At 53.5% G+C, this 27,849-nt stretch overlaps 3 protein-coding genes and 2 pseudogenes across 3 annotated transcripts; 3 read left to right on the top strand and 2 right to left on the bottom strand.

The window, feature by feature from the left end:
* Positions 1-167: 167 nt before the first annotated feature.
* Positions 168-2,847, bottom strand: LOC132329484 (erythroblast NAD(P)(+)--arginine ADP-ribosyltransferase-like; annotated as a pseudogene).
* A 2,453-nt stretch (positions 2,848-5,300) lies between these two features.
* LOC132329428 (NAD(P)(+)--arginine ADP-ribosyltransferase 2-like) lies at positions 5,301-8,563 on the top strand (annotated as a pseudogene).
* Positions 8,564-14,729: 6,166 nt separating this feature from the next.
* On the bottom strand, positions 14,730-15,509 carry LOC132329372 (erythroblast NAD(P)(+)--arginine ADP-ribosyltransferase-like). Its single transcript, XM_059850443.1, has one exon. It carries the CDS (start codon positions 15,480-15,482, stop codon positions 14,730-14,732), a length of 753 nt encoding a protein of 250 aa, XP_059706426.1. The 5' UTR covers positions 15,483-15,509.
* A 3,884-nt stretch (positions 15,510-19,393) lies between these two features.
* Positions 19,394-21,170, top strand: LOC132338990 (NAD(P)(+)--arginine ADP-ribosyltransferase 2-like). The gene is made up of 2 exons (XM_059869046.1): positions 19,394-20,130; positions 20,890-21,170. The coding sequence occupies exon 1, from the start codon at positions 19,407-19,409 to the stop codon at positions 20,127-20,129; it is 723 nt and encodes a 240-aa protein (XP_059725029.1). The 5' UTR covers positions 19,394-19,406; the 3' UTR covers position 20,130; positions 20,890-21,170.
* Positions 21,171-24,298: 3,128 nt separating this feature from the next.
* Positions 24,299-26,721, top strand: LOC132329319 (erythroblast NAD(P)(+)--arginine ADP-ribosyltransferase-like). Its single transcript, XM_059850312.1, has 2 exons — positions 24,299-25,079; positions 26,636-26,721. The coding sequence occupies exons 1-2, from the start codon at positions 24,299-24,301 to the stop codon at positions 26,719-26,721; spliced, it is 867 nt and encodes a 288-aa protein (XP_059706295.1).
* The last annotated feature ends 1,128 nt before the right edge of the window (positions 26,722-27,849 follow it).

Genomic DNA, 27,849 nt, shown 5'->3' with positions numbered 1-27,849 from the left:
GACACCCATAGTCTCCTTTTCCCCCCTCTGTATTGTTGCCACCAGATGGCCCTGGTTGTCAGGGCTGTCAGGGTCATGTGGAGGGAGGACCTGTACCTGTGCCCCTTGCATGGGGCAATTGGGAAAGGGCCCAGCCTGTTGCTGGGGAGGCGTGGCATGGCAAAATCTCAGTTCCAATCAGACTGCAGGAAGGTGTCTACCAATGGACAGCAAGGAAGAGTCAACTGGCAGACTGTGGGAGGGGCCAGGGATATAGAAGGAAAATTTTTGTATATGTATGACTGCTTATGGATATGCATTTGGCTGATGCAATTCCAGGGGGATAAAAGGCAGAGCTGCCATTTTGTGGATGAGACTCTGGCAGCAGCTAAGCATTCAAGTGGAATCTGCTTAGGATTCAAGTGGAACATTTTTGCAATTGAACATTTGAGCAGAAAAATTCACCTTGCCGGATGTTTTCTTGCACCAGGGAGTCAGAAGAATCCTGTAATTTTATTCATGAAAAAAGGGAGAAGAAAAGAACATTCATGGGGAATTTCCCCACGACATCTCTCAAATTGCTGGACAACAACACAGCCTCCTTTTTATCCAAATTTCCTGGCCATATCTCCCACTCCCCTTCCCCACTGGCGGAAGTATTCGGAAGGTGCAGACTCCCAAATCCAGCCACTTCACGTCCCCCTTGCTCCACACCCCGCAGTTCTGTAACACAGACACATGACCATTCAAATGAGCTTTAACTTCACCCTGGGTGGGAAAAATAATATTCATAAGTCTGTGAAGTCTTTTTTTTATTCTTCTCAAGATTCAGAAATTTTGCAGGACCCTGTCTGAGCAGAAGTCCGTGTCAATGAAGAACATTTTCTGAAACAGATAGTTTCTCCAGTCACTTCCTTCTCTACAAGTCCCAGGCCTTATCTACCACCAGCTTCACACAATCTGTTTGTAAAGAAACATTTGTCTTCTTCCTTTCTAGGTTGAATTAATTGGGATGCGGAAATACAGTTTGTTTGGGTTTAAGTGCTGAATATGTGGGAATTCAGAGGATTTGGGCAAGAATGCAAATAAATTCATCTCCAAAGAAGTTAAGGGCAGTTAATGAAATGTTGGGGGGTGGGGAGTAGGCAGGATTTTCTTCTTCTCTTCTCTTCCTCTTTTGTCCCTTTTTTCCACCCAGGGAAAATGGCAGTGGTGGCCTTGGTAGCTTTGGTTGCCTCCTTTCTCTGGGAGTCATGGTGGCCTTGGTGATCGTGGTGACCACAGTGACCTTTGTTGCCTCGTGGTTCAGACGATCCTGCTGGCCACTGCCAGAGCTGTAGAGGTCAGTAGAAGACCTCTGAGGTGGGAGGGGGCCCTGGGGATACTCCCGCCTGGGGGGTAAAAGAGGGGGATGAGTGGTCTATGGAGGCGAGTGGGTTGAGGGGGGTCAGAGAGGGGTCAAGGATTACAGGGGTAAAGGTGGAGCCATGAGGGGAGTTCAGGTGGTATGGAGTACTATGGGGGTGGGCATCAGGGGGGTCAGGAGGGCCATGGGGGGTGTCAGGGGTTCAGAGGGGGCCATAACATGAGGTGAGGAGAGAAAAGGGGCTGTGGCTGGTGGGAGGGTTGGGGGCAATTGGTGGCCTGGGTACAGGAGGGAGATTGGTGGTCAGGGGGATCATGGGGGCTTTAGGGATGACGAGGTGTCAGGGAGGCAGTGGGGAAATACACGGAGGAAGGGGTTTCAGGGGGGTCATGGTGGACTTTAGGGATGAGTGGTCATGGGGAGATAGGGGGTGCCATGAGAGGTGACGGGGGGTGCAAAAGGTTCAGGGGGTGTCAGGATGGTCCCAGCCCACCCGCATTGAGCACACATGGCCAGTCCCCACAGAGCTGGTCTGAAGAGAGGAGGGACAGAGTCAGCAGAGGAGGGTTCCCGTCTCTGTCCCTTTCCCTGTCCTTGTCCCTGAACTCCCCTGGAAGGGGTGTCCCTGGCCCCTCCCAGATGTGGGGGTCCCTGTCCCTGTGGCATGTCATGGGTGTCCCTCTCCCTGTCCCCCATCACCTGTGGGTGTCATTGTCCCCTGTGCCTTAACATGGGTGTCCTCATACCCACAATGGGTATCCCTTTGCTCCAGGTTATCCCCATGATGTCATGTCGGAGCCACTTGCACCTGTACCTGCTGAAGATCCCGCTGGAGCAGAGCTGGATCAATGCCCTGTCCCCTTCCTGGGTGACATTGGTGACTTCAAAGGTCTCAAAGGGTGGGATCAGCACCTCCTCCTCACTAGGATTGGAAGAGAATTCTCGGATGTCCACGCCGTAACACGTCTGAACCTGACACATTGTGTCTGTCCCAAATTGCTGAGCGATCTGTTTATGTAGCGATGTTGATGTGAATCGACCAAACCGGACGGTGTCACCACGCCGCATCTCGAACGGGACCCCGCGCACCCCTGGAACACATGGTGACACCGTGGTCCCCGAGTGTCCCTCAGTGTTGCCAGGGCATCAGTCAGCAGGAAATGCAGCGTTTTGAAGTGGAAGTTGTTCTGGTATTCCTGGCGGGAGCGCCCAGCTACAAGCACAGCGGTGTTGAACTCCTTGTACACGTCCTTCATTGTGTAGGTCATGAGGGCGATGGCCTGGTCTGGGGACAGAGGGGTCACAGGTGGCCCCCGCCTCCACCACTCGGCCGCAGCCTTCACTCAGACCTGGGCAAACAAAGGATTCTTCTGGAACTCAAAGCAGTTGAGGGATTGCAGCAGCTCGATCATGGAGTGTCGGCAGCCGGAGTACTGGTCATCAAAGGAGTCCCAGGCCATGTCCAGAGGCACCACTGTGATGGCTGTGGTGGCCACGGTCATTGCCAGCTGTGCCAGGGTCCAAACCAGAGGATCCAGAGAGAGGGGAGATGCCACCAGGACCAGTGTGAGACACTGGGGACACTGGGAAACTGAGGGGACACTGTGGGACATGGGGAACACTGAGGAACACGGCAGCACACTGATGGGACACTGAGAGGATGCTGAGGGGACACTGAGGCATACTGGGAGGATGCTGAGGGAAGACTGAGGGACACTGAGGGTCACCATGGGACACAGAGAAGATCCATCAGTCAGGGTCTGGGGAAGGAGGGTGGGCTCAGCCTGGGAAGGGGAGAAGGCTTGGCCAGGAGACCCCTGGACACATCCTGGGAGCCTGATCCCAAATCCTGGGGTCACTCCTGGATGCCTCAGTGTCCTCCAGCCCCCCCCTGCGACCGATTTTCCACTCCCACAGTTTTGTGTCATTCCCCTGGGATCCCCTCTGCCCCCTCAGGATCCCAATCCAATCCTGGGGTCACCTCCTGACTCCCCAAGTGTCCCTCTTGGCTCACCCACAGACCCCATTCCCACTCCTAGTCTGGTGTCCTCTTTGGAGTTGTTGGAAATGCTACAGGTCAGGGGCCCAACCCAAAAGTAGGGATCACCCCCTGCCCCCTGCAGTGTCCTCCAGCCCTCCCATGGCCCCAGTCACACTCCCAGTTCCCCTCTGCTGCCCAACAGAGCTCAGTGAATCCCAGTCCTATGTCCCCCAGTGTCCCCCAGGCTCCCTCAGGACAACAATCCCACCTCACATCCTCCCTGAGGGTCCCCCCCCACATTCCTCCCAGGCTCGCAGTCCCGATGCCATGATGGCATCTGGATTGTCCCACCACAAGTGTTCCCAGGGCTTCCCCAAGCCCCCAATACTGAAATTGTTTGAAGTGAACTCCCTGACCGAACTGGAGGGAACAGAAAGACAGAATTCTTTATCAGCTTGGACTCACAGCAGATCTCTCCTGGTCCTGCACAACAGAGGGGACTTTGCCACAAAGAATCTGCCTGTCCTAATTATACATATTCATTTAAATGGGCTCCTTAGCTAGTACAAAATCAGCACATTTCCCGTAAATAATTGGTATGGCTCTGCCTCTTTTAGGAAATAATGTTTATTGTCCTGGAGGGTCATAAAAATGGGGTTTCTGGGGGTCATTTTCACTGAGTGCTGCAATATCTCAGATGACCTTGCTCAAACTTTCACTTTGGGCAGGTGCCGCTCCTTCTGTGTTTCAGAATTTGTCAAAAACCCCACTGGAGTTCCCTTTATCTCTTTCTCCACTGCTTCCAGCCACTTTAATTGTCCTGTGTAAATACTTTTACATCCTTTTATCATTTTTGCCAGTCAGACTTTAAGCTTTACCCAGCACCTTCAGAATGGGGGGAAAAGTCACACTCTGAAAAGCCAAGTGTTCACAAAGTTGTCTTGAAACTTGATTTAAATAAGGGACAGAGTTTCCACAGCCATGCCCCCGTGGGGTTTCTCTCTCCATGTTTCAGAGGACACAGCCTCTGTTTATCCCAAACTCCTGGCTGCACATTGTCTTCCTCCTTTCCCCACTGGCTGAGGTACCAGGAAGGTGCAGCATTCCCAAATCACCTACCCCGTATCCCCCTTGAAACTGTCATTTTCTCCCAAAGCTCAGGAATTCGGGCTGTCTGGGTTATGGAATAGACTGTGTGGATGTGGAGGGAAAGAATGTAAGAAAATAAAGATAGTGCAGAAGGTAATCTCACCCCTGAGGAGGTGCAGCTGCGCTAATTATCAAAGATTAGGAATAGGCCTGCCTTTAACAGGCCACAACGGCGTCTAATAAGGATGAGGGTTGTAAAAGAATGGGTAAGCTGGGTGAAGAGAGAGCTGGAGTTTGTTGGCTGTGCTGTGAAGAAGAATGAGTCAGTGCTGTGAGGAGCTGCCCATGAGAAATCACCAAGAAGGTATGGCAACTTTTGCAATAAGATGACGACGTGTGGGAACCCTATTTCTTATTAGCCAAAAGTTGAGGACATCAAACTTTCTGGTCAAACCACCAGGCTTCTGTGACAAACTTCATGTCTTCTCATGCAGAGATATCAAGACCCATTTTGAAGACACCAATTTCTCCTAAAGACCCCCAACCCTCTGAGTCATTTTTTGAAGAAATCACCACTCAATTTTCCTAAAAAATCCTTCCCTATGATCGTGGCGATGCCCTGGCACAGGCTGCTGAGAGAAGCTGTGGCTGCCCCATCCCTGGCCGTGTCCCAGGCCAGGTTTGGTGGTGCCTGGAGCAGCCCGGCCCAGGGGAAGATGTCCCTGCCCATGGCAGGGCTGGCACCGGACGGGCTTTAAGGTCGTTCCATCCCAAATCATTGCAGAGCCCGTGGGGCCGGGATGGGGCGGGGCGGGCGCTCGGCAGCGCCAGCAGCTCGTGCTGCCGCCTGCTGTTGGCACCCGAAACTGCAGCTGGGGGCGGGGCATGCGCAGTGCCGCTGATTTCCCGCACTCGCTGCTGCCCTCCAGTGGGCAATTCCCAAACTGCAACTGCCAGAATCCCCAAATCCCAGAATGAGTCAGGCTGGAAGGACCTGGAGTGGGCACCTGGCACAACCTCCCAGATCAGGCAGCATCATCCCTAAACACAGAATTGGGTCCAGAGCAGCCCAGAACAGTGCACAGTACTTGACAGAGTTGCACACGGCACTCCTGATGTGTCTCCCTGGGCAGGACCAAGGGGCACGGTCATTCCCTGACCTCCTGGCCCTGCTATTCCCGATACCCCCTGGATCCCTCCTGACCCCAGGCCAAACTGCCAGCTCCACTGGTCTCCCACCAGCACCCCAATGTCCTTCTCGACAGCTGCTCCAGCAGGTCCCACCCTGCCTGGTCTGAGACTGGGGACTGTCCCTCCCAAAGGGACAGGACCTGCCCTTCCCTTTTTAACCTCTCAACTTCCAGCCTTTAAGGTTTCCCTGAAGTGCAGGATATGGCAGGATGCTCTGCCAGGAAAGTGGCCAATGGTCAATGCTCCATTTGTGGCCATTAGGGTTGCCTGGGAGAGTCCTGGTGTGATTTTGGTGCTAAATTGGGCTAAAACCAGCCCAAATGCCCAAGCCTGAATTGACAACTGAGGCTGAATCACCAGAGCTGGGCCTGGCTGTCCATTAGCTGAAATGGAATGTGCGTGAGGTTCCTCTTTCGGGAAGGGCATGCTCCCAAGGATCCTCCTTGAGGCTGAGAGAAAGAGACGTTCCCATGAGTGTTGGTGTGGGGAGTGACATTGAGCCCTGCTTAGGAATTGTCACTTTTTTCTGGTTTTGACAGATTTATTTAATGGAATTGTTATGATTGAATTATTTAATAGAATTGTTTGCGCAATGGCGTTGGTGGTCACAGTGGTCACAGTGGCTGTGGTAGCCTTGTTACAGGGAGTCTTGGTGATCATGGCGACCATGGCTGCCACCATGGGGTATTTATCCATCATAATCATAAGTATTCATTAGAAGGGGCTTCTTAACTAATGCAGATATATCACTTTCTCTGGAAATAATCTGCATGCTTCTGCCTCTTTCTGGAAGTCCTTTTATGGTACTGGAGGGTCATCCAAAGGGGTTTCTGGGTGTGGTTTTCACTGATTGCCCCAATATGCCAGATGACCTTTCCTGCAACTTCTGCTTTTTGCAGGCGCTGCTCCTTCAGTGCTCCAGAACTTGCAAAAAACCTTCGCTGGAGTTCCTTTATCTGTTTCTCCATGGATTCTATCCATGTTCATCCTGGTTATCCTCAATTCTACCTCCTTTTCTTGCTTTTGCCCGTTCATCTTTCAGCTCTATCCAGCACCATTAAGGGATCTGAAACTTTCTATTCTCTCTCTTATAGCTCTCTCCCCACAACCCTAATCTCACTCTTCTAATGAATATTTATAATTGTAGTGGATAAATACCCTGTAGCAAAGTCCCCCCTGAGCTGCAGGACCAGGTGAGATCTGCTGTGAGTCTGAGCTGAGAAAGTATTCCGGCTTTCTGATACCTCCAGTTTTATAAGGGCGTTCATTCCGGCCAATTTCAGTATCAGGGGCTTGGTGGGACAATGGTGTCATTTGAGGGGGGGACACAGGACTGGGATTGCAGGGTGGTACCATGGGGGGCTCCAGGGTGGATGTTGTGGGGGGGCAGGGAGTGACCCCCAGATTTGGGTTGAAGTTCTGGGGTGAATCCAAAAGTGTCAAGTGACTGGGAGAGGGCTGAGGAGGACAATGGGGGCTGAGGGAGTGGGTTTTGGGATTTAGTTGGGGTTTGTAATCAGCCCAGCACTACAAGAGATTTGCAGAGCATTGGGAGCAGGCTTGAGTTCCTGGGAGCACTGGGGGGACATCAGAAGGGTAACCACAGGACTGGGATTGGGAATGGAGATTGGTGGGGCACTGAGGGGTCGCTGAGGAGGTCAGGATTGTCCCCAGGATATGGGCTGGGGAACAGTAGAGGGGCTGGGGTGACGCTAAGGGGGAAGGGACACGGGGATGGGAATGGGGTTGGGGGGCTTATGGGCACAGGAATGACAATGGGGGGGGACACAGCAGTGGGGTCCAGGGGGGCTTTGTGGGATTGGGACTGGGGTCCTGGGGGGCAATGCTGGGGGGACAGGGAGTGACCTCACAATTTGAATCCTGGTCTTAGGGGCTGGGAGGCTGCTAATAGTTGAAGTTATGAGACCATGGGAGTGGGATTTTTATCCTGGGGGTCTGAGTGACCCTGGGGAGTCCTGGAATGACCCCAGGTTTTCCAAGCAGCATTCCAGGATGTGTCATGGGGTCTTCTAACCAGAGCTGCCCCCTTTCCTGCGGTCTGACCCCTTCCTTACCTCAGCCCCTCACAGAGGGACCCTTCCTATGTACCCTTGTGTGCCCTAATTGTCCCTTCAGTGTGTGCCCTTTTTTCTCCCAGTGTCCCACACCAGCCCCTAGGTTTCTCCTGGAGGCTTCTCCCTGCCATGGCCCTCCTGGCTCACACACTGGCACTGCTGGCAATGACCATGGCAACTGCCATTGCAATCAAGGTGGTGCCCCTAGACATGGCCAGGGACTCCTTCGATGACCAGTACCGGGGCTGAGCCCCTGCCATGACGGCGGCGTTGCCAGCCCTCATTAACTTTGAGTTACAGGATAATCCTCTCTTCACCCAGACCTGGGTGAAGGCCGAGGCTGAGTGGCACAAGCGGGGCTCCCATGTGTCCCCTCTGGCGTCCCCAGCCCAGGCCGTTGCTCTCATGGCCTACACAACAAAGGACATTTACAAGGATTTCAACGCAGCCATGCGTGCGGCCGGGCACTCCCCCCAGGAGTACTGGAACAACTTCCACTTCAAAACACTGCATTTCCTGCTGACCAAGGCCCTGGTGACCCTGAGGCAGGCTCAGAACAGGCAGTGTTACCATGTGTTCTGGGGTGTGCATGACATCTGGTTCCAGGCACGGCGTGGTCAGAAGGTCTGATTTGGCCAATTCACATCGACGTCGCTGAGAAAAGAGGTTGCCGAGAAATATGGAACAGACACCATATTTGAGGTTCAGATGTGCCACGGTGTGGACATCCAGGCTTTTTCCTTCTATCTGAACAACCAAGAGGTGTTGATCCCACCATATGAAACATTTGAGGTCACCAAAGTCACCCAGAATGGGAAGAAGTCATGGATCAGTCTCCGCTCCAATGGGACCTTCAGCAAATACAACTGTGCTTTGCTGTGAGGTGACAGTGGAGGGGACAGCCTGGGGTGATGGGGACACCCATAATAGGGCACAGGTGACAATGACATTTACTGGGGATGGGGGATAGGGGCATTCACTGTGGATGGGGGGACAAGGACATCCATGGCTGGGGACAAGGACAGGGATACCCAGTGCTGGGGACACTCACTGTAGGTGGGGAACAGGAACACACAGTGCTGGGGACGCCAGTTGTGGACAGGGGGCACCCATGACAGGGCACAAGGAGGGCAGACACTCACTGAGAGTTTGGGGACAGGAATATCCCATGCTGGGGACACCAAATCTGGTGACACTGATTGTGGGCATGTGGATACGAATGCCCATGACAGGGCACAGGGATGGAGACCCCCACATCTGAGAGGAGACTGGGACAGGGACAGGCCTGCCAGGGATTAGACAGGGACGGGGACAGAGACAGGGAACCCCCTGCACGGATCCTGTCCCTCCACACCAAAGGCAGTGCTGTTGGGACGGGCCCTGTGGGCTGAATGCAGATGGGCCAGGACCCTCCCTGGTACTCCCTCTCTGAACCCTTGTCACCCCTCTCAACCCCATGGCAACCCCTGACCCCTCCTAAGCCCACCATGATCCCTGGGCCTCCCCGGGCCCCTAAACCCCTCCGTGACCTCCTTGACATCCTGTCACCTGTCTCCTCACAGCCCCCATATTACCTGCCACCCCTAATTCCCCATTATGGCTGTCCCCACCCCCCTCTCTCCCTATATGGTCCCCCTGGAGTCCATCTTTCTCCCCCATGTAGGAGCGTCCCCATGGAAAATTTCCACCTCAGAGAATGCTTCTGGGCCGCCGTGGTCCTGGCAGCGGCCACCAGGATCCTCCGAGTCACAAGGTCACTGTGGTCACTGCGGCAACTATGGCCACCATGATCATCAAGACTCTCTCAACCACCCTGGCCAGTGTGGCCACCAAGGTCATTGTGCAAAGCCATTTTATAACATAATCCTATCAAAAGAATTCTATTAAATAAATCTGTCACAGCCAGCAAAAGGTCACAATTCTTAAGCAGGGCTCAATGTCACTCCCCACAATAACACTCATGGGAATGTCTCTTTCTCTCAATCCCCTCTCGTGGGGAGCATCCCCATCCAGGGGCACGAACCTCACACACATTTCATTCCAAGCAGGAATAAGGGAGAGGAATATCTGTCTGAGAGGGGACTAGATGTTCCCAAGGTCAGGTGATGGATAGCCAGGCCCAGCTCTGGTGCTTCACCCTCATTTGTCAGTTCAGGGTTGGGGATTTGGGCTGGTTTTAGCCCAATTCAGCACCAAAATCAGCACAAGACTCATCTCATTGCAGCTCTGATGGCCCCAAATGGGGCATTCTCCCTTGACCACATTCCAGGCAAAGAATCCTGCCATATCCCGCTTTCAGGGGACATTAAAGGCTGGAAACTGGGATTTTTGAGAGGGCAAGAGCAGGTCCTTTCCCTGGGGAGCGGCAGTCATTAGTTCCCAGTCCAGGCTGGGGTGGAACAGCTGAAGCAGTTCTGTAGAAGGACCTGGGGGTGTTGGTGGGTGACCATTGGAGCTGGCTGTGTGGCCTGGGGTCAGGAGGGATCTAGGTGCATCAGGAAGAGCAGGGCCAACAGGTCAGTGAGTGCTCCATCCCGTCCTTCCCATTGAGTAACATCAGGAGTGCTGTGTCCAGTTCTGTGCAGTGCCATGTCCAATTCTGAGCTGCTCTGGAACCAATTCTGTGTTTAGGGATGATGCTGCCTGATCTGGGAGGTTGGGCCAGGTGCCCACTCCAGGTCCTTCCAGCCTGACCCATTCTGGAATTTGGGGATTCTGGCAGTTGCAGGTTGGGAATTGTCCACCAGAGGGCAGCAGCGAGAGCGTGGAAAATCAGCAGCAGTACGCATGCCCCGCCCCCAGCTGCAGTTCCCGGTGCCAACAGCAGGTGGCAGCACGAGCTGCTGGCGCTGCCGAGCGCCCGCCCCGCCCCATCAAGACCCCGGGGGCTCTGCAATGGTTTGGGATGGAGCGACCTTAAAGCCTGTCCAGTGCCAGCCCTGCCATGGGCAGGGACATCTTCCCCTGGGCCAGGCTGCTCCAGGGCCTGCCCAACCTGGCCTTGAACCCTTCAAGGAGCGGAGCAGGCACAACTTTGTTATAGATGGGTAACATGATGATTGGCTCTCACAATTAAGGAATGGATATTGTTTGTTTCTTAAGAAAAAATTTGTTGTTTTATTGTTATGTTATTGTGGTTTGTTTTTCGGACAGCCTCTGTTCTCCCCACACTCCCCTTTGCCCCCTCTGTATTCTTGCCACCAGTTGGCCCTGGTTGTCAGGGTCATGTGGCGGGAGGGCGTGTACCTGTGCCCCTTGCTTGGTGCAATTGGTAATGGGAGAAACTGTTGCTGGGGAGGCGTGGCACGGCAAAATCTCACCTCCAATCAGAGTGCAGGAAGGTGTACACCAATGGACAGCAACGAACAGTCAAGTCAAGGACTTTGGTAGGGGACAAGGATTTTTAAGGAAAATTTTTGAATATGTATGACTGCCTACAAATATCTATTTGGCTGAAGTAACTCAAACGGTATAAAAGGCAGAGCCGCCATTTTGGGGATGAATCTCTGGCTGCAGCTTAGCACACTGCTTAGGAATCAAGTGGAACAATATTTTTGCGATTGAACATTTGAGCAGAAAAATTAACCTTGCCAGAGGTTTCCTTGCACAAAGGAGACAGAAGAGCCCTGCAATTTTATTCATGAAAACAGGGAGTGGCCATGAGGAATTTCCTCATGAGGTCGCTCAAATTGCTGGACGATGCAGCCTCCTTTTTATCCCAATTTCCCAGCCATATCTTCCTCTCTCTTTCCCCACTGGTGAGATACTTGGAAGGTGCAGATTTCCCAATCCAGCCACTTCATGACCCCCTTGCTACGCAGCCTGCCCTTCTTTAACTCATACACATGACCATTAAAATGAGCTTTAACTTTACTCTGGGTAGGGAAATTATTATTCATAAGCCTGTCAAGTCTTAGTACTTCTCGAAGTTCAGATATTTCGCAGGACCTCGCCTAAGCAGTCCCTGTCAATGAAGAACATTTTCTGAAACTAACAGTTTCTCCGGTCACTTCCTTATCTACATGTCCCTGGCCCTATCCACCACCAGATTCTCACAATCTCTTTGTGAGGAAACATTTGACTTATTCCTTTCAGGGTTGGATTAATTGTGGGGTGGAAATAGAGTTGGTTTGGGTTTAAATCCTGAATATGTGGGAAAGCACAGAATTTGGGCAAAAATGCAAATGAATGAATTTCTAATGAAGTAAAGGGCAGTCAGGGAGATGTTGGGGGAGAAAGTGGATGGGAAAGATTTTTGTTTTTCCTCTTCTCTTCCTCTACTCTTCTCCCTTTTTTCCCTTTTCTTCCAGGAAAAGTGGCAGAGGTGGCCTTGGAGAGCAAATTTTTCTGGGGGTCATGGTGGCCATGGTGATCATGGAGACCATGGTGTCTGAGAGAAAAAAGTGCTCACTTTAAAATTTTAAAGGTTTATTAAACCACAACAAACACAAAAAAGGGACTGAATAAGCAAAATAGGCAACACTGGGAGGGTGGCCGACTGCCAGTGGCTCATCCACAAAATGGTGGCTTCACCTTTTATACCCCCAGTGTTGCATCAGCCAACCCTGGTTCTCCCAAAGTCAGCCATTCAACCCTTCTTCACTGTGTGCTGGTGGAGACCTTCTTGTAACTTGACTGGAGGTGAGGTGAGGTGAGGTGAGGTGATGTGAGGTGAGGTGAGGTCAGGCATGCCATGCCTCCCTAACAGGTTTTCCCCATTCCCAACAGCCCCATGCAAGGGGCACAGGTACATGCCCGGCCCCCATATGTCCCTGACAACCCCGACAACCAGGACCATCCGGTGGGAACAACACAGAGGGGGGAAAGGGGACAGTGGGGAGAGCAAAGTGTGTCCAAAAACCAAACTACAATCACAAACCATAAATCAACAAAATTTCTCTTAACATACACACAATACTCACCTTTTAATTGTGAGAGTCAATTATCACATTACCCATCAATAGCAAAGCTGGGGCTGCTCTGCTCCTGGAAAGGTCCAAGGCCAGGTTGGTCGGTGCCTGGAGCAGCCTGGCTCAGGGGAAGATGTTCCTGCCCATGACAGGGCTGGCACCGGATGGGCTTTAAGGTCGCTCCATCCCAAACCATTGCAGAGCCCCCGGGGCCGGGATGGGGCGGGGCGGGCGCTTGTCAGTGCCAGCAGCTCGTGCTGCCGCCTGCTGTTGGCACCGGGAACTGCAGCTGGGGGCGGGACATGCGCAGTGACGCTGATTTCCCGCGCTCGCTGCTGCCCTCCGGTGGACAATTCCCAACCTGCAACTGCCAGAATGCCCAAATCCCAGAATGGGTCAGGCTGGAAGGACCTGGAGTGGGCACCTGGCACAACCTCCCAACTCAGACAGCGTCATCACTGACACCAGGATTGAGTCCAGAGCAGCACTTAAATGGTCAGGGCACTGGGCAGAGCTGGACATGGCACTGGGCAGAACTGGACACAGCACTGTGCAGAACTGAATACAGTGCTCCTGAATTGCCTCCCTGGGCAGGGCAGAGGGGAACTGTCACTCCCTCACTTCCTGGCCTCAATCTTCCCAATGTCCTTTGGATCTCTCCTGGTCCCAGGACACACAGGCAACTCCACTGGACACCCACCAGCACCCCCAGGTCCTTCTGCAAAGCTGCTCCAGGAGGTCCTACCCAGCCTGGACTGGGGACTGGGAACTGTCCCTCCCCAGGGGCAGGACCTGCCCTTGCTCTCTTGGGCTTCCCGGCCTTTAAGGTCCCCCTGAACTGAAGGATGTGGCAGGATGCTGTGCCTGGAATGTGGCCAACAGTCAATGCCCCTTTTGTTATCATTGGGGCTGCATTTAGAGGGATCAGGCATGGATTTTGGTGTTGAATTGGGCAAAAATCAGCCGAAATCAACAACCCTGAATTGACAACTGAGGGTAAACCACCAGAGCTGAGCCTGGCCATCCATCACCTGACCGTGTGAATGCCCAGTCCCCTCTCAGACAGACATTCCTCTCCCCTGTTCCTGTGGGAATTTAAATGTCATGAGGTTACTCCCTCAGGAAGGGGATGCTCCCCAAGGATCCACAACGTTGAGAGAAAGAGATGAGCCCATAAGTGTTCATGTGGGGAGTGACATTGAGCCCTGCTTAGGAATTATCACTTTTTGCTAGGTTTGTCAGAATCATTTAAAGGAATTGTTATGAATTGATTATTTTATAGATGTGTTTTTCACAATGGCCTTGGTGTGCACAGCGGTCACAGTGGCTGTGGTAGCCTTGTGGCTGAGGGTGTCTTGGTGATCGTGGTGGCTGTGGCTGCCACAGTGACCACAGTGACCTCAGTGACCTTGGTGGCCTAGAGCTCAGAGGATCCCAGTGGCCCATGCCAGGCGTGTGGTGGCCAGGAGGAATCCTCGGAGGTGACAAGGTGCCCTTGGGATGCTCCCACCTGGAGGAAAAAGAGGGGTATATTAGGAGACCATGTGGGGAGTGAGGGGGTCGGGAATGGCCATAATGGGGGGGTTAGGCATTGCAGGAGAGATGGGGGCCATGAGGTGACAGGTGACAGGATGTCATGGTTGGGGCTAAATGGGGGGTAGAGGGGCTCGGTAGGTCAGCGGGGTCATGGTGGTCTTATGGATGACAAGGGTCAGGGATAGTCAGGGGTGCCAGGGGGTGCCAGGGGTTCAAGAAGTGCCATGGGGGGTTGTTGCCCACCTGTGTCCAGCACACGGGGCCATCCCAGCAGCACTGTTTTGGAGGGGCAGGACAGGTTCGGTACAGGCAGGGTCCAGTCTCTGTCAACCCCTCACAGGAGTGTTCCTGTCCCTGCCCCCTCCCAGGAGTGGGAATCCCCATCCGTGTGCCCTGTGATGGATGTTTTTGCCCTCATGCCCACAATTGGTACCCCCAAATTTGATGTCACCAGCTCTGGGTGTCCTTCTCCCCACACACACAGTGGGAGTCCCTTTCCCCCAAGCCCAGTGAGTATCATTGTCCCCTGTGCCTTATCATGGGTGTCCCCATGCCCACAGCGGGTATCCCCATCACCCCAGGCTGTCCCCTCTGGCGTCACCTCACAGCCATGCGCAGTTGTATTTGCTGAAGGTCCCTGTGGAGCGGAGGCTGATCCTCCTCTTCTTCCCATTCTGAGTGACTTTGGTGACCTTGAAGGTCTCAAAGGGTGGGATCAGCACCTCACGGTTATTAGGATCGTAGGAAAAAGCCTGGATGTCCACACCGTGGCACGTGTGAACCTCAAATACGGTGTCTGTCCCGTAATGCTGGACAACTTTTTTGCTCAGCGACGTCGATGTGAATTGACCAAACCGGACCCTCTGGCCACGCCGTGCCTGGAAATGAACATCACGCACACCCCGGAACACGCGGTGACACTGCTTGTTCTGAGCGTGCCTCAGCTTCACCAGTGCCTGGGTCAGAAGGAAGTGCATCATTTTGAAGTGGAAGTTGTTCCGGTATTCCTGGCGGGAGCGCCCGGCTGCGCGCACGGCCGCATTGAACTCCCTGTAGAAGTACTTCATTGTGTAGGCCATGACAGCAACGGCCTGGGCTGGGGACGCCAGAGGGGACACATGGGAGCCCCGCTTGCGCCACTCAGCCTGGGCCTTCACCCAACCCCGGGCAAAGTTGGGGTTCTTCTGGTATTCGATGCCGTAGAGGGAGGGCAGAGCTGCCATCATGGCAGGGGCACAGCCCCGGTACTGGTCATCGAAGGAGTCCCTGGCCATGTCCAGGGGCACCACCTTGATGGCAATGGCAGTTGCCATGGACATTGCCAGCAGTGCCAGGGTGCAAGCCTGGAGGGCCATGGCGGGGAGAAGCCACAGGACCGGTGTGGGACACTGGAGGACAAAAGAGGACACACTGAGGGGATAATTGGGGCACACAAGGATACATAGGCAGGGTCCCTCTGTGAGGGGCTGAGGTGGGACCGGGCGGGGGGGTTAGCCCTGGCCACGGGGGCTAGGTCTAGTTAGAAGACCCTTGCAAACATCCTGGAATGCTGCTTGGAAAACCTGGGGTCATTCCAGGACTCCCCAGGGTCCCTCAGACGCCCCAGGACAACAATCTCACCCCCGTGGTCTCATATTCTCAACCATTGCCAGACTCCCAGCCCACCAGGACCATGATTCACATTCTGAGGTCACTCCCACTCCCACCAGCAGTGCATCTCAGGACCCCAGTCCCACTCCGACAAAGCCCCTCCTGGAACCTAATGCTGTGACACCCCCCCCCCCAAGTGTCATTCCTGTGCCCACAAGCCCCACAACCCCACTCCCAGTCCCGTGTCCCTTCCCCCTTAGTGTCACCCCAGCCCCTCTGCAGCTCCCCAGCCCAAAACCTGGGAACAATCCCTGACTTCCCAGGGTCCCCTCAGTGCCACAACAGCCCGTGTCTCAATCCCAGTCCTGTGTTTACCCTTCCACTGTTCCCCCACTGCTCCCCAGGAACTCAAGCCTGCTCCGAATCCTCTGCAACGCTCTTGTAATCCCCGGGCTGATTACAAACCCCAACGAAATCCTTAAAGCCACTCCCTCACCCCCCACTGTCCTCCTCGGTCCTCTCCCTGGCCCCAGTTCCACTCCCAGTCCCGTGACCCTTTTTGGTGTCACCCCAGGACCCCAACTCAAATCTGGGGGTTATTCCCTGCCCCCACAGCATCCCCCTTAAGTCCCCAATGGCCCAACCCTGCAATCCCAGTCCCGTGTCCCCACCTCAAATGATCCCATTGTCCCCCCAGCACCTGATACTGAAATTGGCCGTAGTCAAATCCCTGATGGAACTGCAGCTATCAGAAATCTGGAATTCTTTCTCAGCTCAGACTCACAGCAGATCTCTCCTGGTCCTGCAGCTATGGGGGGACTTTGCCATGGGGTATTCACACACCACAATTATAAATATTCATTAGAAGGGCTTCTTAGCTAATGTAGATACATCACTTTCTCTGGAAATAATTTGCATGCTTCTGCCTCTTTCTGGAAGTTCCTTTTATGGTACTGGAGGGTCATCCAAAGGGGTTTCTGGGTGTGGTTTTCACTGAGTGCCCCAATATGCCAGATGACCTTTCCTGCAACTTCTGCTTTTTTCTAGCACTGCTCTTTCTGTGGTCCAAAATTTGCAAAAGATCCCCACTGGAGTTCCTTTATCTGTTTCTCCATGAATTCCATCCACGTTCATCCTGGCTATCCACATTTCTACCTCCTTTCCTTGCTTTTGCCCGTTCCTCTTTAAGCTCTATCCAGCACCATTAAGGGATCTGAAACTTTCTATTCTCTCTCTTATAGCTCTCTCCACACAACCCTAATCTGACTCTTCCATGTTCCCCCAGTTCCCCCCAGTCCCACTCTCCACTTCCCACTGAGTTCTGCCACACCTCAGATACCAACTGGGGTCTACTATCAGATGACATCCCTGTAGGCACCTTGAGCCTGGGGATGATCTCTTGGGGGAGTGCCTGGGTGACTTCCCTGGCCTTGCTGGTGTGGCAGGAGAAGTTCTGGACCCCAAAAAAGGGATCCACCAACACCAGGAGATATCTGAGCCCTTGTTGACGTGCTAGCTCAGAAAAGCCATTTGCCGGTAATCCCCGGGGGTCTTTCTCTTTCAGTGATGCCTGGAGGTGATGGTTTTGAATTGAGAGGGTTCTTTTGAAAACATATCAGGCATTGCTCTGTAACAGACCTGACAATTTTGTCCTATGGACATGGAGGATCTGATGCCACAGATGAATCCCCATTGCATCAATTCCCCAGAGATTTGCCGGGGCTTTTCTCCTTTACAAATTGCAGCATCAGTTGGGGAGGGCCTGACCTGGTTATTGGGAGTTACCTCTCACCCACCCACCCACCCTGTTTATTGTGGGCTTTTAGATAAGCAGCCAATTTTCAATCTGCCCAACTCTATCCAGGCCTCACCCAAGGCAGTGAAACTCCTTTCTCAGGAATTAACACCAGGATTTGGAATGTCTCATGTTTTGTGGTGGAACGTCTCATGCAGCTTTATTGCAAGTCCATTTCCCACAGGGATTTGTCAATCCCCAAGCTGGTGTGCCCTGGATTGTAGTGCGGCCACTTCTTTGGGAAGCTGGGAGGAATCAAGGAGGGACAGTAATTCTTGTTTATATGTAATTGGAGATCCCTGTCCTGTTAATTGACTTCTTTCTTCCCATATGGCTTCATGGGCATGAGCAATGCTCAAAGCAGATGGCAAGTGAGTTCCTATGTTTGCATGGGACTGTGGGAGTGGGATTGGGGATCTGGGCAGTGAGAATAAGAGAGAGAATAGAAAGTTTCAGATCCCTTAATGTTGCTGGATAGAGCTTAAAGATGAACGCGCAGAAGGATGAAAAGGAGGTAGAAGTGTGGGTACCCAGGATGAACGTGGATGGAATTCATGGAGAAACAGATAAAGGGACTCCATTGAGGGTCTTTTGCAAATTCTGGACAGGAGGAGCAGTGCATGCAAAAAGCAGAAGTTGCAGGAATGGTCATCTGGCATATTGGGGCACTCAGTGAAAACCACACCCAGAAACCCCTTTGGATGACCCTCCAGTACCATAAAAGGACTTCCAGAAAGAGGCAGAAGCATGCAAATTATTTCCAGAGAAAGTGATATATCTGCATTAGCTAAGAAGCCCCTTCTAATGAATATTTATAATTATGATGGATAAATACCCCATGGCAAAGTCCCCCCTGAGCTGCAGGACCAGGAGAGATCTGCTGTGAGTCAGAGCTGTGAAAGAATTCCGGATTTCTGATTCCTCCTGTTCCATCAGGGAGATCACTCCGGCCGATTTTGGTATCAGGGGCTGGGGGGACACTGGGGACACTTGTGGGAGGGACGTGGGCTTGGATTGTGGAGTGGGGCCATGGGGGACTCCAGGGGGATGTTGTGGGGGGGGCAGAGAGCAGCCTCTGAATTTGGGTTGTGGTCCTGGGGTGACGTGAAATGCGTAACAGGACTGGGGCCGCGGCTTGCGTTGTGGAGAGGGACTGGGGGGACACTGGGGCCAGTGAGGGAGTGGCATCAGAAATTTGGTTAAAGTCCCAGAGGGGCCTGGGGTCATAAGAAGGTAGCAGAGGACTGGGGGCAGGCTTGAGCTCCTGGGGAGCACTGGGGGGACATCAGAAGGGCAATCACAGGACTTGGATTAGGACAGGGGGGCTGGTGTGACTCTGAGGGGACCCTGGGCAGGTCAGGGATTGTTCCCAGCGTTTGAGCTGGGTGATACTAGGGGGGGAAGAGGTAAGGGACTAGGAGTCGGGCTGTGGGGCTGGTGGGCACAGGGACGACCCTGCGGGGACAAAGCAGTGGGGTCCAGGGGGGGCAATGTCAGAGTGAGATTGGGGTCCTGGGGGGCACGGTTGGGGGGACAGGGAGTGACCCCAGAATTAGAATTAAGTTCCTGGGGTTATAGGAGTACACTAAGTGTTGAGGACATGGACCCTTGGGACTGAGAGTGGGGTTCAGAGGGGAGTCCAGGAATGACCCCAGGGTCTGGGCTCAGCATCCCAGGACGTTTCCAGGGGTCTGCTAGCCCAAGCTGCCCCCCCACCCCATGGCTGACCCCAGTTCCCCTCCTCAGCCCCTCACAGATTAATCCTTCCCATACACCCCCGCGTGCCCTAATTGTCTCCTGAGTATGCCCCTTTTTGTCCCCCAGTGTCCCATATTGGTCGTGGTGGCCCGTCCCCACCATGACCCTCCTGGCTCGCACCCTGGCACTGCTGGCAATGACCATGGCCGCCGTGGCCATCAAGGTGGTCAAGGTGGTGCCCCTGGACATGGCCTGGGACTCCTTCGATGACCGGTATGAGGACTGTTGGCCTGCCATGCACGCAAAGTTGCCAGACCTCTACAACTTCGAGTACCAGAAGAATCCTCACTTTGCCTGGAGCTGGGATCGTGCTGATGCTGAGTGGCACAAGCGGGGCTCTCCTGTTTTCCCTCTGGCGTCCCCATGGCAGGCTGTGGCTCTCATGGCCTACACGTCACAGGACATTTACAAGGACTTCAATGCAGCCGTGCACACGGCTGGGCACTCCCGCCAGGAATACCGGAAAAACTTCCACTTCAAAACACTGCATTTCCTACTGACTGATGCCTTGAGGACACTGAGGCATGTTCAGAACAAGCAGTGTCACCTCGTGTTCCGGGGTGTGCATGGCGTTCGTTTCAAGGCGCAGCGTGGCCAGAGCGTCCGGTTTGGTCAATTCGCATCGACGTCGCTGCGTAAAGATATTGCTCAGCAGTTTGGGAAAGACACAATTTTCGAGGTGCGCACATGCCATGGCGTAAGCATCAGGCAGTTTTCCATGTATCCATGGGAGGAGGAGGTGCTGATCCCACCATTCGAGACCTTTGAAGTCACCAAAGTCACCCGGAATGGGAAGAGTACATGGATCAGTCTCCGCTCCGTTGGGACCTTCAGCAAATACAACTGCGAGTGGCTGTGAGGTGACAGCACAGGGGACAGCCTGGGGTGATGGGAACATCTACTGTGGCCCTGGGGACACTCTTGATTTGTCACGGGGGGGTGTGGGGACAGAGACAGGGACAACCACTTTGTGTGTGGGCGCAACAAGGCCACCCAGAGCAAGGGAGAAGGACAGAGACACCCATGGCTGGGGTCACCCACTATGGGACAGGCGACACACATGACAGGGCACAGGGGGTGAGGACACTCACTGCCAGCTGTGGAGATACTGACTGAGAGTGTGGAGATAGAGACACCCAGGGTTGGGAAGACAAGGTCTGGGGATACCCATTGTGGCCACAGGGGCAAGAACATCCATGACAGTGAACAGAGAGGGGGGAGGGGACACACACATCTGGGAGGGGACAGCGACAGGAACACCCCTGCCAGGGGAGGACAGAGACTGGGCCCTGCCTCTACCAACCCTGTCACTCCCCATCAAATGCAGTGGGGATGGGCCCTGTGTGCTGGACGTGGGTGTGCTGGGACCCCCCCATGGCACTCCCTGAACCTCTGTCACCCTTTGTCACCCCCCCCCATGACACCCCTGACTCCCCCTCACCCCTGTCACCCCTAGGGCCACCATGACCCCTCTGGCCTCCCTGGCCCCCTATAGACCTCCATGCCCCCCCTGACACCCTGTCACCATATGGTCACCATCTCTCTCATCACCCCCAACACCCCCTTATGGTCGTCTCTGACCCCTTCACTCCTCTCATGATGCCCCTCTTTACCCCCAGGTGAGAAAATCCCCAGGCCTTCCTTCCAACTCAGAGGACTCCTCCAGGCCACCACAGCCCTGATAGTGGCCGCCAGAATTCTCTGAGCCATGAGGCCACCAAGGCCACCGAAGTCACTGTGGTCACTGTGGCAACCGTGACCACCATGTTCACCAAGACACCCTCAGCCACAAGGCCAACTCAGCCACTGCGACGACTGTACCCACCAAGGCCATTGTGAAAAGCAATCCTATTAAATGATTCTATCAAAACAATTCCATTAAATAATTTGATCAAAACAATTCCATTGCATGCATTTCTCAAAGGCAGAAAAAATGGGTAATTCTCAAGCAGGGCTGGATGTCACTCCCAAGAACAACACTCATGAGAACGTCTCTTTCTCTCAACCTCGAGGAGGATACTCAGGGAGCATCCCCTTCCCAAGGGACAAATACCAAACACATTTCATCCCAATCAGGAAGAGGGGAGAGGAATCTCTGTCGGAGAGGGGACTGGACATTCCCAAGGTCAGGTGATGGATGGCCAGGCCCAGCTCTGGTTCTTCACCTTCAGTTGTCAATTCAGGGTTGGTGATTTGGTCTGGTTTTATTCCAATTCAGCACCAAATTCAGCACCAGACCCCTCTCGATGCAGCCCCGATGGTCACAAATGGGGCATTGTCCCTTGGCCACATTCCAGGCAGAGCATCCTGCCACATCTATCATTTCAGGGAGACCTCAAAGGCTGGAAATTGGGAGGTTCAAGAGGGGAAGGGCAGGTCCTCTCCCTGTGCAGGGACAGTCCCCAGTGCCAGTCTAGGCTGGGCTGGACCTGCTGGAGCGGCTGTGGAAAAGGACCTGGGGGTGCTGGAGGGTGTTATAGATGGGTAGAATGATGATTGGCTCTCGCAATTATGTTGTGTGTGTGTGTGTAGGAAAGTTTTGTTGAGATTTTAATTTCTTTTAATGCATAACGTTGTTATTGTGCCATTGTTTTTGGACTGCCTCTGTTTTCCATATAATCCTCTTTCTCTCCCTCTGTGTCCTTGCTATCTGGCAATCCTGTTTGTTTGACTTGTCAGGGATGTGTGGAGGGCGGGCGTGTACCTGTGCCCAAAAACTGGAGGTGATAGAAAAGGACTAAAACCACGACTGAGGAATCAGCATGATCTAAAAAGGCAGACACAAGGAGGAGCTATGCTAAACAGTTCCTAGAACATGTAAGCTAGTTTGTGGAAAAAGTTTACTATGCATAAGGGTCTATGAATATGCAACAGGCTGATATAATGGAAAATGTATTTAAAGGGGTATCCCGCAAGGTAAAGGTGTGCTCTTGGCTGAGTGCCAAGACACGCCTGGCCATAATCTTTGCTTTACTGTCTTTGTCTCCTATTGTCCTTTATTAAACCTTTTAAATTTTCACAGGAGAGTGAACATGTTTTTCACACTCAGTGTCCATAGACAAAATTGTCAGCTCTGTCATAGAGCAATGCCTGATATGTTTTAAAAAAACCCCTTGATTTTAAAACCATCACTGAAAAAGGAAACACTCCTGAGGATTACTGGCAAATGGCTTTTCTGAGCTACCATGCCATCATAGGCTCAGATATCTCCTGGTGTTTGTGGGTCCCTTTTTGGGGTCCAGAACTTCTCCTGCCACACCAGCAAGGCCAAAAAAATCACCCAGGCACACCCCCAAGAGATCATCCCCAGGCTCAAGGTGCCTACAGAGATGTCATCTGAGAGGGGACCCCAACTGGTATCTGAGGTGTGACTGCAGCTCAGTGAGCAGTGGGGAGTGGGACTGGGGGGAACTGGGGAACAGGGGAAGGTAGATTGGGGTCCTGGAGGGTGAGCAATAAGAGAGAGAACAGAAAGTTTTAAATCCCTTAAAGGTGCTAGATTGAGCTTAAAGATGAACAGGAAAAAAACAATTAAAGGATGTAAAAGTGTGGACATAGCAGGGCAAAGGTGGCTAGAACCTGTGGAGAAGGAGATAAAGGACACTCCAGTGAAGGGTTTTTGGCAAGCGCTGTAATATAGAAGGATCAGTGCGTGCCAAAAGTGAAAGTTCCACATGAGGTCATCTGGCATATTGGGGCACTCAGTGAAAACCACACCAAGAACCCCTATTTTTAGGAACCTCCAGGACAATAATAGGGCTTCCAGGAGAGGCGGAGCCATGCAAATTTTTTCTAGGAAAAGTGTAGTTTCTGTACTAGGTAAAGGACACATTTTCATGAATATGTATAATTATGATGGATAAATACTCCATGGCAAAATTCCCCCTGACCTGCAGGACCAGGAGAGATCTGCTGTGAGTCCAAGCTGAGAAGGAATTCCTGCTTTTTGCTACCTCCAGTTCCATCGGGGAGTTCACTCCGGCCAATTTTGGTATCAGGGGCTGGGGGACACAGGGGACACTTGGGGCGGGACACAGGACTGTGGGATTGGGATTGCAGACATGGGGGGACACTGGGGAGTCACAGGTCCGGGACTGGGGTCATGGGGTATTCTGGAGTAAAGTGAGGGGGGGCACGGGATGGTGGGGGTTGGACTGGGGTCATGGGGGTGCTGGCAGACGCTGTGGGGTAGGGGGTGATGTCTGGATTTGGGTTGGGGTCCTGGAGTGACACCAAAGAAATTGGGGAATGAAAGTGGGATTGGGGTCTGGGGATGGGCTGAGGGGGACACTGGAGGGCTCAGGGAGTGACCCCAGGATTTGGGTCAGGGTCCTGGGGGGCTTGGGGGAGTTGTAATCATGGGAGTAATGATTGGGCTTCTGGGGGTGCCACGGTACTGTGGGGTCGGGGTCGCTGGGGTAGGGGGACATTGGGGAGTGTCACTACTGAGTTACGTATGACTGAAGACAAGCAACATTGTTCTCCAATTCTCAAAGGGATAAAAGCAAGCTTTATTGAAAACTTCACATATTTATAGGCAGGATCATTCACCCAGAGCCTGACTGGTTCTTAACAACACCTCTCACACTATTGGTTAATTAGGAACAACACCTTCTGGTAGAATATTTTTCTATAAGCGTCATGTACAACATTCCACATATTCACAAATACCAGGTGCACAGACTGAGATAAGAATTGTTTGAAGTCCTTCTCTGGGCGTTCTCACAGCTTTCTCCAGGAGGATGCCTGGCAAAGCTATCTGTTTCGCTCTCTGACAAAACTGTTGCGTCCACAGGGGAGGCATAAGTAACCCCAGGATTCAGGATCAGGGACCCCAGACATGCCCAGGGGTCTCATGGCCACGAGTGCCTACCTTCCCCCTGGGCTGACCTCAATTCCCTCCCCAATCCCTCACTGAGGAACCCTCCCCATGTCACCTGGATGTCCCCACAGTGTCCTCCATTGTCTCATCTGTGTGCCCTCTGTGTCCTCCAGTGTCCACACCAGTCTCGCTGGTCTCACCCTGCCATGGCCCTCCTGGCTCGCACCCTGGCACTGCTGGCAATGACTGTGGCCACTGTGGCCATCAAGGTGGTGCCCCTGGACATGGCCCAGGACTCCTTCGATGACCAGTACCAGGGCTGCGGCCCTGCCATGACCGCGGCGTTGCCGGCCCTCAACTGCTCCGAGTTCCAGAAGAACCCTCTCTTTGCCCAGGCCTGGGTGAAGGCCACAGCTGAGTGGCAGAGTCAGGGGTCCCTTGTGTCTCCTCTGTCATCCCCAGCCCAGGCCATCGCCCTCATGGCCTACACGATGGAGGACGTGTACGAGAAGTGCCCAAACAAGAAGTGCCTGTACGAGAAGTTCAATGGGGACGTACGTGCAGCTGGGCGCTCCCGCCAGGAATACCGGGACAACTTCCACTTCAAAACGCTGCATTTCCTGCTGACCCAGGCTCTGGTGACACTGAGGGACATTTGGGGACCTCAGTGTCACGATGTGTACTGGGGCGTGCGCGGGGTCCGGTTCAAGGCTGAGCAAGGTGACATCGTCCGGTTCGGTCAATTCACATCGGTGTCACTGAATGGAACAACTGCCAAGGACTTTGGGATAGACACGGTGTTCCAGGTGCACACGTGCCATGGGGTGGACATCTGGGAATTCTCCAACTATCCCAATGAGAATGAGGTGCTGATCCCACCCTTTGAGACCTTCGAGGTCATTGAAGTCAGCCAGGAAGGAGGCAGGGCGAGGATCCAGCTCCACTCCACCGGGGCCTTCAGCAACTACAACTGCGAGTGGCTGCGAGGTGACACAACAGGGGACAGCCTGGGGGATGGGGACACCCGCTGTGGCCATGGGTGCACCCATAATAAGGCACAGAGAACAGTGAAACTCACTGGGGGTGGGGCAGGGACATGGGCACCTGTAAGAGCCGAAATGAGGGATGTGGGACTTCAGGCGGCTCTTCAAAATGCAGTTTATTACATCCACGATGTTACAGCAGTCCAGGGTCATGGGTGACTGAGTCTGTGCCCACAGCTGTCAGCTCCAGCTGCAGGCAGGCCTGGAGACCCTTTAATTTTGGTTATAATGCATTATATACTTTGCTGAGTATCTTAATACCGTAGGACCAATCTATACCCTAAATTTTATCTATAGCCTGTCATAACTACTAGAATTACCATATTCATGTTACTGTTCTCCAATCACTAAAAGTCAGTACATCACAGTTTAAGCCAGAAGTTGTTTTTCAGTTTTCTTGCAGTGGAAAATTCTGAGAGATTTTTTCTACTTGCAACATCAGCAGGCTTGTTTGCCTGTGCTATTTTTCTGCTTGGTAAAAACATCTTCTTGTTTGAGGTGGGTTTATCCTTCGCTCTGGGCCATAAAACCCCTTCTAACTAACACACCCTTTGCCTTCTTAGTTATCCAGTCAGACTGGCTCAGCAATTCTTTTCTTCTCGATCAAAACTTGCTTCCATCTTTATTCTTTCTTCACACTCTACATTCAAAAATATTGCTGCTAAGCACACACATATCTGTGAGACTTTCTTGTCAAACTTTCATCCTTCCCAACAGGCACCCACTCTGGGTGTGGGGACAAGGACACAGACTGCTGGGGACAAGAACAAGGAAATGCACTGCTGGGGACACTCACTGGACGTGGTGAGAAATCAAGTGCTGGGGACACCCACTGTGGCAATGGGGACACCATGATAAGGCAGAGGGGACAATGACACCCACTGGGGGTGGGGGGACAGCAGCACCCAGTGCTGGGGACACCCAGTGTAGACAGGGGACACCCATGACAGGGCACAGGGGATGGGGACACTCACTGAGAGTTTGGGGACAGGGACATCCCATGTTGGGGATACCAAGTTTGAGGACACCCACTATGGGCATGGGGACAGGAATGCCCATGACAGGGCACAGGAATGGGGACCCCCACATCTGGGAGGGGACAGGGTCAGGGACACCCTGGGCAGGGGACGACAGGGATAGGGACAGAGATGGGGACTCCCTGTGCCAGCCCTGTCCCTCCCCACCAAAGGCAGTGCTTTGGGGATGGGCCCTGTGTGCTGGATGTGGGTGGGCCAAGACCCTCCCTCATACTCCCTCCCTGAACCCCTGTCACCCCTGACGCATCCCATGTCACCCCCTGACTCCCCCTGACCCCTGTCACCCCTAAGCCCACCATGACCCCCCTGGCCTCACTGGCACCTGTACACCCCCATGCCCCCCCCAACACCCTGTCACCTCATGTCCCCATCTCTCCTGTCACCCCTAACCCCCCATTATGGCTGTCCCTGACTCCCTCACTCCCCCTATGATTCCCCTGATGTCCCTCTCTTTGTCCCCCAGGTGGCAGTGTCCCCAGGGCTCCCTTCCAACTCGGAGGACTCCTCCTGGCCACCACAGCCCTGGCAATGGCCACGGGGGTCTTCTGAGCAGAGAAACCACCATGGCCTCCAAGGTCACTGTGGTCACTGTGGCAAGCATGGCCACCATGGCACCAAGGTCACTGTCATCACTGTGGCCGCCCCGATCACCAAGACCACCAGGACCCCCAGAGAAATGAGGCCACCAAGGCTATAAAGGCCACTACAGCCACTCTGGCCACCATGGTCACAATCACCACCAAGGTCACTGTGGCCACCATGATCACCTAAACACCTTCAGCCACAGTGCTACCACAGCCACCATGGCTGCCAATACCATTTTGCAAAGCAATTGTATTAAAAAAACTCAATCAAAACAATTCTATTAAAAAATTCTGACAAAGCCAGCAAAAAGTGACAATTCCTAAGCAGGGTTCGGTGTCACTCCCCACACCAACACTCACGGACACATCTCTTTCTCTCAGCCTCGAGGAGGAACCCTGGAGAGCATCCTCTTCCTAAAGGAGGAACCTCATCCACGTTTCATTCTAAGCAGGAATAGGGGAGAGGAATCACTGCCTGAGAATGGGCTGTACATTCCCAGGGTCAGATGATGGATGGCCAGGCTCAGCTCTGTCAGTTCACCCTCAGTTGTCAGTCCAGGGCTGGTGATTTGGGCTGGTTTTAGCCCAATTCAGCACCAAAATCAGTACAAGACCCTTCTCAGTGCAGCACTGATGGCCAAAAAATGGACATTGTACTTTGGCCACATTCCAGGAAAAGCATCCTGCCACATCCTGCAACTCAGGGGGACCTTAAAGGCTGGAAACTGGGAGGTTAAAGAGGGCAAGGGCAGATCCTGCCCCTGGGGAGGGACAGTCTCTAGTCCCAGCTATGGCTGACCTGCTGGAGCGGTTCTGGAGAAGGACCAGGGGGTCCTGGTGGGTGACCAGTGGAGCTGGCCGTGTGTCCTGGAGCCAGGAGAGATCCAGGGGCCAAGAGTGGGGCCAAGAGGTCAGGGTCTCTCCATCCCAAGCCATTGCAGAGCCCCCAGGGCCAGGATGGGGTGGGGCGGGCGCTCGGCAGCGCCAGCAGCTCGTGCTGCCACCTGCTGTTGGCACCCGGAACTGCAGCTGGGGGCGGGGCATGCGCAGCGACGCTGATTTCCCGCGCTCGCTGCTGCCCTCCGGTGGACAA

Source organism: Haemorhous mexicanus, chromosome 1 (genome assembly GCF_027477595.1).
Source record: "Haemorhous mexicanus isolate bHaeMex1 chromosome 1, bHaeMex1.pri, whole genome shotgun sequence".
Lineage (NCBI taxonomy): Eukaryota > Metazoa > Chordata > Aves > Passeriformes > Fringillidae > Haemorhous > Haemorhous mexicanus.
Note: the sequence above shows the minus strand (reverse complement) of the source record. Positions and strands in the feature narration are given on the sequence as shown.